Genomic DNA, 10287 nt, shown 5'->3' on the forward strand with positions numbered 1-10287 from the left:
CAATTTAGGTGTAGCTAGTGACCAGGGCTAACTTCTCTGACTAATATTCAAACTTAGATATTCAAAGAGATACAATTTTCTAAAGTCATAGAAGGGAGAACCTAGTAGTATTTGAATTAAATTTTTAATAATTATCTATAATTGTGTACTGCAGGGTGAAGAGGAAATAATCCTAGCTCTTTTTTTTTTCCTTTATCCAGTTTAATTTCTAAACTACCTATAGCAGAAATGTCAGAGGACCTGGCAGCTGAGAGCTGGGGTTCCACACAGATCACCATTAAGACATTTTCCTACAAGTGGAGCATCAGCAAGTTCCATTTTTCTCTGGAGGGATTGAGTGAAGCCATTAGTAGTCCGGTTTTCTCATCAGAAGACAATGACCAAACAAAATGGTGTTTGAAACTACACCAAAACGGGTTTGATGAAGAAAGCAGAGATTACCTTTCAGTTTTTCTGGAGTTGCTCAGCTGTCCAAAGATCCCCATTTGGGCAAAGTTCCAGTTTTGGATCTTAGATGCCAATGGAGAGAAAAGAAATAATGTGGAGAGCCAAGGTGTCAATAGTTTCCTGCCATACCAACACAGGGGATTCAAACAGTTCATCCATAGAGATTTCCTCTTGTCCCAGGCCCAATGGCTACTACCTGATGGCAGGCTCAGTCTTTTCTGCAAGGTGAGTATGAGCCAAGATGTCCTCAGCCTTTCTCGACAGACATCCACGATCAAGGTTCCAAGCTGCAATTTGACAGATGAGGTAGGAGAGCTTTGGGAAAATTCCCTCTTCACCGACTGCTGCCTCTTGGTATCTGGTCAGGAATTCAGGGCTCACAAGGCCATCTTAGCAGCTCGCTCTCCAGTTTTCAGGGCCATGTTTCAACATGACATGGAGGAGAGGAGAAAGAACAGAGTTGAGATCAAGGACCTGGAGCCTCAAGTCTTCAAGGAGATGATGGGCTTCATTTACACGGGGAAGGCACCAAACCTCCACACCATGGCCACTGATGTGCTGGCAGCTGCTGACAGGTATGGCCTGGAGGGCTTGAAGGTCATGTGTGAGGATGCCCTCTGCAGGGACCTCTCAGTGGAGAATGCTGCTCACACTCTCATCCTGGCTGACCTCCACAGTGCAGAGCAGCTGAAAATGCAGGCACTGGATTTCATCACAGTTCATGCTTCTGAGATCTCTGAGACTTCCGGGTGGAAGGTCATGGTGAATTTCCATCCCCACTTGCTGGATGAAGCATTTCATGCCCTGGCTTCTGCACAGAGCCCTTTCCTGGAACCCCCTCTCAAACGCTTGAAAAGATAAATCCCAGCACCTGCTTTCTTGTGACCTGCACCAGTCTTCCTGAAACAGCAGCCACTGTTATTTTCAGCAACTCTCAGGTTGAGAATGGTATTGCTGTCGAGTTTAAAATGAATCTGGGGATGGACAGCACAGTGGCTCACGATTTCAAATGGCTGGAAGAAGGTGGAATGCTGTTTGGTTGAACAGCCCTGGACTCTGCTTTATTCTACCTCATGTCTACCTTGTTGCTGTACTGATTTGATAGGTGTCCCAAGAGTTCAAAACTAAGATTAAATTCAGTTGATTGCAACAGACACATCTCAGAAGGTGTGCTTTGGGCTGAAACATGTCTGGATTGTACTGAGCAGAACCCATGACCAGGGGATCAGAGCAAAGGGGAAAACAAACATGAACCTGTAATGATATGAGAAGGTACAGGCAAAGAAGACTTCTTTTTAAGCTCAGTTTGTAAGGCCTGGAGTGATAACTCATTTGGGAAGAGCACCTGTTGCTCATGCAGAGGACACCTGGATGCTTCCCAGCACACACAGGAGAGGTTTCAACCATCTGTAACTGGACATACACAGGATCTGAGGCACTTTCTTGCCTCCGCGGGCACATATATTTCTGTATACCAAACCTTACAAATAAAATACAAAATGATTAAAAATGATGAAGTCATTTGTGGGTTTCTCTGTGTACCCCCATTGGCCTACGTTATTTGATTCCTTCTGCCTTCCTGTGCTGTCCTTTAACTCTCTGGTCCCCTCAAACCCTCCTCCCACCTGTCCACAAAAGTTCCAGAGCTTGTCCTATTATTTGACTCTAGGTCTCTGCACCTGTTTACATGTGCTGCTGGATGAAGCCTTTCAAAGGACAGTTATATTGGTTACTGTCTGGATACAGAAATTGTCGTACATTTTTTTTTATAAATTTATGGAGGTTCCACTTTGTGTCCAAGTACTAAGCTAAAGTATTGAGGCTCTCAGAGTCCCATGAATTACCATTAGGGAAGCAGTCAAGGAATTCCTGGGGGGTGCTCAACCTGAGTTCCAGGTATCCTAGACTGCCTTGATGAATTGTTGCCTAAAAAGTTCACAAGTTCTTGGCACTTCTACTGCCAAAGAAACAAAGGAGAAAGTCCCCTAGTCTGTCAGCTCTGGAGGTGAGTCTGGTCATGGCACCTCTGTGCAGACACACAAGAGAGGCCCTACACTGATGCTGATCATGGCTACTTAAAGGAAGGACACATCCCTGAGATCCCCTGTGTGCTCTAGTGTATGAATGTGTGGTGGCCACCCATGGTTGTCTTTTTAGTGTGTCTGTGTGTCTCTGTGTTGTGGATATAAACATGTTTTTGTTTTGGTCTCTCGTGGGAGATGTGGGATTGATTCAGATTGTCCACAGCACCAGACTTCCTTCTTGGTTCAGGCTCTGAGAAGCACTCTTTGCCAGCTGCAGGTAGTTTCAATGTGAGGAATCTGGAGAGATAATAAATACAAGAGCCCAGAGTGTGAAGATCAGAGAATGAACAGTGCTGTTCCTGCTTTCCCTTGCTGCTCTTTGCTGGCTATTGTGAGAGAAGAAGATAGAAATTTACTGAAACAAGGATTGGACTGGCTCCAGGGGAACCAGACAACTCTAACCAGCAGGAAGCAGCTAAGAAAGAAATGTGCCCTTTATTCTGCTGACCCTTTCTCTCTCCTACATAGTTTTGGGTTTTTGGAAAACATTGGGAGAAGGAGATATACGAAACCTATATAAACGTTTAAAAAATAATTTCAAACACTCTGTGTGTGACATTGTGTGTGACTCTGTTAGTGTGTTTCTGGTCAGTTTTCTATTTCTTTAATGATCAATGGTTTTCTTTGGTATGAGGACGTCTGTAGCTTAACACTTGTGAACAGCCATGGATTCTGCTTTATTCTACCTCATGTCTACCTTGTTGCTGTACTGATTTGATAGGTGTCAACGTTGTGAACCCCTAACGTTGGGGACCTTGAAGAATTTAATTTAGCCTGTGTGACTCCATTTTAAAATGAAGAGCCTTCTTGACTGGGAGCTGAACTCAGGTACCAGGAAATATCACAGAATATGCACCTATAACAAATCAAGTCTTTTAGCAATGGTCTCCAAGAAATATCATGCCTTAGTTGTACATAAAGGAATTAATGCTCAACTAAAAGGAAGCTTGATGGTGTTCAATCAGAGGATTGACCTCTTGCAGGAGCAAATTGATACCCTATGGCAAATCGCTCAACCTGGCTGTCAATGAAAGTATGCTGGACTTTGTGTCACTAGCATACAACATGAGAATTTTTCCAGTGCTGCAAATCTGTCTAAACAATTGTCGAGCTATATTTTAGGTAATTGGACTGGAGAATTCGATACTACGATGGAGCAGCTGAGAGTGGCCATTGTCACAGTAAATTCTACCAGAGTGGACGCAGGACTAGCCACAGGATTATCAACATGGATTGCTGCAGCCATGAATCATCTGAAGGAATGGGCGGGCATGGGAGTGTTAGCAGGCCTTCTGGTATTGGTCTCCTTGGTTTGCCTGTGGTATATATGCAACATTAGAGTCTCACAACAGTGTGATGCAGCCATGATCATTCAGGCCTTTACAGCCATTGAAGCAGGACATTCTCCCCAAGCATGGTTGGATACCATAAAAAGCTAAAATGATACGCTCAGGATGCGAGGCTAAGCACTGCACTCAGGGTCAGCCGCTTTGGACCCAGAGAAGAGCATGTCTGATTGCATGCGGGTTGATGCCCCAGGTCCCGCCTCTGAGAAAAAGGTATCGGACGGGTCTGATGCTCTTTGGGTGGATGACACCTAAATGAACATCGGTACAAAGTCCCAATTTATTTCTAATATCAGAGATCAGACCTCTACTCTTGCCTGATGCGTCTAAAACAAAAAGGGGGAACTGTAGAGAGCTGCAGAATGCTATGCCTTAAAGATGGAGCTAGTTTCCGCCTTCCACCTTCCCGATGGTGAGTGCTCTCTGTCACGAACAACTCCACATTTGGCTAAGGCCGAGAATCTGGCTTGCTTCCATGTATGTGGACCTATCTGTATTGCCCCCATGGCACGCCTGGGTTGGCTACCCAGAGGCTATTTAAGCTGTGGGCTGGCTTTCCCCGGGGTCCGAGGATTGTTCAATGTTCCTGAATAAACTGCATTGAAAAAAAAAAAGAAATATCACAGAATAAATGTTTAGTAAAGAAGAGAGACAATCTCCCTGGCAATAATTAATGAGAATTCTTTGGGAAAATTCTCCCCACCGCTTCAGATGTAGTTTAGAAGTATGGCAATTGTGATTATGTAAATTGTCACCTCTCCCCTATGGCTTTTACCAAATCCTGTAATTTCAAGGCATGAACCCACCTGCTTTCTGTCATGGAAACAGGTGCCCTCCTGCTTGCAATCTTTCCCTTTAAAAACCCTGCTCACTCAGAACTCGGGGTCCCACAGCACTCCTTTACTGCTGTTTCAGTGAGACTTGGGTCCTGAGTTTGATTGCTATCCTAATAAAGCTCTATTTATGAGTTTGATTCTGGTGGTCTCTGAGGGTCCTGTGATACTGGCATTACATTGGTTCTCTGACTGGGAACCATCAGGACCTCTAGGACCCCTGACCCATAGGGCTTACTCCTTCAGGTAAATGTTTTGTGCTGTCTGTCTGTCTTAAGTTTTTCGTTATATGGTTTTGGTTAACCTTCAGTCAGGACACAGAGTATGGCTTGGGGGAGACACTCAGGTGGCCATCTGCTCATTAGAGCATCAGAGAAGTCTCATCCTCTCATCAGTAATCACTTTATCCACTTGAACTTCTGTGGCAGGGCAGCTGAAGGGGGAGCAGTTTTAGCCTTTCTGGAACTTCTGTGGCAGAGAAGTCCTGGAAAAGCCAGGTTTTTGGTTTTACTTTGTACTGTATGTGATTTTTCCTTTGTTTGGTGATGTACCATGAGTTACTGTTTCATTTCTGTGATTAATTGTTTGTGGTGTCACGTTTTCCTGAAAGTGCTTGGTTCAATTTCTGTTTGAAGCCACAGCTCTTTTCACTTAAGTGATTTCAGTTTTGTCCGAGAATATTAGCCCAGGTATAGGCTGTGATTTATTCTGTTTAGTTTTGCTTTTGCCTGAAAGGGCCGGCTCCTTTTTTCTGTCATTTACTGTTTGTTAAAATTTTCCTCTTTTTTTTTTTTTTGTCTTTTCGTTCTCTTGAATTCTCCTGATGAAGAGACTGACTGATAATATGGGACAGAATACTCCAAACTCTTTGAGTAGTTTCTGACTCATTTTGGTGAGGTTAAGACCAGAGCTCACAGTCCTTTATTTGATGTGAAGAAAGGAAAAATGATGACTTTTTGAACTTCAGGTTGGCCCACCTTTAATGTGGGCTGGCTGCCAGAAGAAACTTTCCACCTTCCCATCTTCCTTGCAGTGGGAAGTAGTATTTCAGAAAGCATGTGAGCACCCAGACCAAGTGCCCTGTACTGTAGTTTGGAAGGATGTAGCAATTCATCCACCTCCATGGATCAGGACCTTTCTGATGCTCACTAACAATCCTCCTTCCACAGGCTTTCTGAATCCATAGGCCATTGCCCTGGCTCCCTTGTCACACACCCCCCCCCCACGCTTTACTCTGTTTTGCAAGACGGGACGGCCATGGAAATAATTTTCCACCCCCTCCATAAAGACTTCCTCCCACTCCTCACTGGCTCCAGCCCCTTTATACAGGTTGGAACCACTATATGGCCCAGCACCAAGGACCCAGAGCTGCTGGGATACTCTCCCTCTGTGGGAACTAGATAACTGTAGAACTCAGAATTCCAGGTTCTCTGACAATTCTAGGAATTTGATTGATGTCTTTGAAACTGTTCTTTTTACCCACCAGCCCACCTGGGTTGATTGTCAGCAGTTTTTAAAAGTTTTGTCTGCCATAGAGGAGAGCAGACATATTATTTCAGAAGCATTGAAAAATGTCCCAGACACTGCAGGAGTCCCAACCACTTTCCCTACAAGAGGCCCAATTGGCATTACAACATGGCTGCAGATAGGGAGCATCTCCTAGTCTACCAGCAGATTCTAATGGCAGGTCTCAAGGTGGCCACAAGACATCCTACTAATTTGGCCAAGGTGTATGATGTCAGACAGGGGACAGATGAAAGTCCAGATGCCTTTCTTGTAAAGATTCAGGAAGCCTTCCACAGGTATACACAGAAATCCAGAGAAGCCTTGACATATAGGTACAGTTGCTTAGGCTTTCATTAATCAGTCTGCTCCAGACCAGAACCTGGCAAGGTTCCTACTGGCCAACAATATTCCAAACCCTAGAGATCAGCATATAGCCAATGATAAAGGATCCAAAGGATGACACAGACCACCACTGGGTAAAAACCGTTGTACACGTTGCAAGGAGGAAGGTCACTGGTTTAGAGAATGCCCCAAGAGGGCACCCATGTCCCAGACTAAGGTCCTGGGGTCCAAGAGGCCCTAAGTATGATTGACATAAGGGGAAAATTGGAGATTACATTGTGCATATAGGTTCCAATTTCAGGAGAGATAGAGAAAATAAATAAAACATTAAAAGAGACCTTAACTAAATGGACCTTGGAGACTGGCTCTAATTGGGTGATGCTCCTCCCCTTTGCCCTTTATAGGGTTAGGAATTCTCCTTTCCATCTAGGATTAACTCCCTTCGAGATTATATATGGGATGCAATCCCTTATAGTGCCCACCAAGACTGATACTACCGCTTAAGTGGATAAAACAGGTTTTGAGAAATGTTTAAGGCTTCTGTGTAAGCAGGCAGCTCTTAAATGGGCAACAGCAGATTCTCAGGTTTAAAAAAAAGCTGCAAGCCTCTATGGTTATAAAAATTGGATTCAACAGATAGCAAGGTGTTCCTGCCTTGAAAGTACTGCTATAAGAAGTAAAAATAAATTTTATAGTTTTGTCTGTTTGTTTTGAATATGTAAATTTACCATGTTCTATATATTTTCATGTCTGATTATTGATTATAAAAATATTATGACTTTACATAATTTCTGTCATGTCTTAAAAGCCAGATTTATAAAATTAATAAGGTTTGTAACTTGTTTATATAAAATATGAAATCTGCACCACAATGTGTTTGTATAAAAGAACTTTTCTTGCTGGCAGCCAAAGTTTATAATATCAAAATAGTACACTTGGTGTCGATTTTAAAAATATTAAATCGTCCCAAGGGACGAGCAGTCCTACTAGGCAACAGAGGAGGGCTTTGCAGCCAGTCCTGAAGATACCTGATAAAATAGGGTCAGATGAAAGGGGAGGAGGGAGGCCAGAGCCAAGATGGAGACTAGCATGCACAGTTTCTGAGCTGTGGAAGAGCTAAATACCTGAGTGGGTGAGTGGAAGGACTTCTGAATCCAGTGAAATGATGGAGAGTCTTTCTAAATGACATGGAACATCTCACAAGGTGAGAACTTTGGTCTAAGGTCACCCATGGACTTGTTTGGGGAAGGAGAGAAACGATCCTTTGATCTCCTGGCACTCCCCTTTCTCGGACCTCACTCCTCCTCAGCATAGCCGATTCACTGAGATTTTCATCTCAGAGCTCATGGCCTGGGGTCTGCAGCAGCTAAGGGGAGCCCCAGCCCCTTTGCAGCAACTGTGAGCTGTACCAGTCTTGGAGTCCCAGACCCATGCACCATTATCCCAGGGTCCAAGGTCTGCTAGTCGCTATACTGGCCCTGCAGGTTCTCTCAACCAATGACTGAATGACCCGCCCAAACTCTCAGTGACAGATAATATGCTATATACCTACCAAAGCCCAGCAGACACGACATACAAGCTAGGCATACCAGGCACTGGGCCTCCCAGGCTTGGAGAGCACAGTGGAGGGCACCCAGGACTTCCCAGAAGCACCTGGACTGGCATCCCAGCCTCCAGCTGCAGTTGGACTTTCTAACCTGGTGACTGCACCAGCACTTAGCTGGCGGAGCACTTCAGTCCTCCTGCCTAAGACCAAGCAGGGCCAAACCAGAGAGCAGAGATCCGGGATACCCTGATCCCTGCTGATGTGACCTGCTTAAGAGTGAGTGCACCCTTGAATGTCTGCAGAGCCCCAGATCCAGAGTCCTTCTAAAATAGAAGACAGTCATTGGACCCCTCTCACCCACATAACCACTGTGGGAAACAGAGGGTCACATGGGACATTGAAGCCCCTGCTCTGCGGGTCCAGAATCAAGGCACCATTCTCCTAGGGTCCCAGATATGCTAGGACCATATTGGCTCTGCAGGGTCACCCAGCCACTGACTGAATGGCCTGCCAAACCCTCAGAGAGAGATAATATGCTATATACCCACCAAATCCCAGCAAACCCACCCTACAAGCTAGGCAACCAGGCTCTGGGCCTCCCAGGCTTGGAGAGTACAGTGGAGGGCACCCAGGACTCCCCAGAGGCATCTGGACCAGCATCCCAGTCTCCAGCTGCAGCTGGACTTCTGAACTTGGTGGCTGCAGCAGTGCTGAGCTGGCAGAGCCCATCAGTCCTGCCTAAGACCAAGCAGGGCCAAACCAAAGAGCAGAGAGCTGGGATACCCTGATCTCTGCCATTGTGACCTGCTTAAGAGTGAGTGTGCCCTTGAGTGTCTGCAGAGCCCCAGATCCAGAGTCCTTCTAAAATAGAAGCCAGGCATAGGACCCCTCTCACCCATATACCCACCATGAGAAACAGAGGGTCACTTGAGACATTGAAGCCCTTGTTCTGTCGGTCCAACTGAGGAGCTAAGTCAGTTAATGCTGGAAATTGTGAGCAACCATTACTGGCACCTGCTAAATATATAGTGCATGCACAAATAACCATCTAGAAGCCTGCAAGGCAGAGCTCCTCCCACATACTGAAGGATTCAACATTCTCTATCACTCTGTCCCTTGAGACACACTGACACACACACACACACACACACACACACACACACACACACACTTGCCCTTCTGTTCCCTTGTACTTTCCTCCCAGAGATACAGATAGTGTACCAATGTGGGACCTCTCTCATCTTCCTGAAGAACTCTCCAGATGCCAGAGAGAGACTGTACCAGTTTGAACTACAGAATCCAGAAACAAACTGGGAAGTTTTCAGATAAGCCAATGGCCAGGGGTAGGGGAAAGAACACATCCAACATAAATCAGGACATCATGACTTCACCAGAAACCTCCAAAATTGATGGATACACCAATTCAGAAGCACAGGAAAATGACTTTAAAGCTACGCTTACAGAATTATATGAGGTTCATAAAGAGGAAACAAACAATTCTCTTAGAGCAATAGTCATAAAATTTTGGACAGTTAAAGCTGAAATGAACAAATCTATCAAAGATTTGACTAGTCAATTGGAGGCAAAGAAAAAGGAAATGGACAAAATTCTTAAAGAAACACAGGCAAATATGACCAAACAAATAGAGGCACAAGTAGAGATACAATTAGTGGCATATCAAGAGGAAATGAACAACAACAACAAAAAAAAAAAATAGAAACCATCGTAGAGAGACAGGAATCCACATTCTAACACATGAAGGAAATGGTGCAAGGCATGAAAACAGAATTAGAATCAATAAAGAAAACACAAACTGAGAAAACCCTGGAGCTGGCGAACTTGGAGAAAGGATCATGAACCACAAAGGTAAGAATCACCAAGAGAATATAAGAGATGGAAGAGAGAAGTGATGGATCTGTAGATACACTCACAGAAATTGATACTTCTCTCAAAGAAAAGGTAAAATCAGAAAAGTCCCAAACACAAAATGTCCAAGAAATCAAGGATGCCATGCAAAGATGAAATCTAAGAATAATAGGAATTGAGGAAAAAGAAAACTCTAGGCTCCAAGGCCCAGAAAATATTTTCAAGAAAATCATAGAAGAAAAATTTCCCTACTTAAAGAAAGAGATGTCCATAAATATACAAGAGGCCTACAGAACACCAAATAGACTAGACCAGAA

At 44.4% G+C, this 10287-nt stretch overlaps 1 protein-coding gene across 1 annotated transcript; it reads left to right on the forward strand.

Moving 5' to 3' along the window:
• The first annotated feature begins 228 nt into the window (after positions 1-228).
• Positions 229-1308, forward strand: LOC132657093 (speckle-type POZ protein-like). The gene has a single exon (XM_060393314.1). It carries the CDS (start codon positions 229-231, stop codon positions 1306-1308), a length of 1080 nt encoding a protein of 359 aa, XP_060249297.1.
• Positions 1309-10287: the final 8979 nt, after the last annotated feature.

This window comes from Meriones unguiculatus, chromosome 10 (assembly GCF_030254825.1).
Source record: "Meriones unguiculatus strain TT.TT164.6M chromosome 10, Bangor_MerUng_6.1, whole genome shotgun sequence".
Lineage (NCBI taxonomy): Eukaryota > Metazoa > Chordata > Mammalia > Rodentia > Muridae > Meriones > Meriones unguiculatus.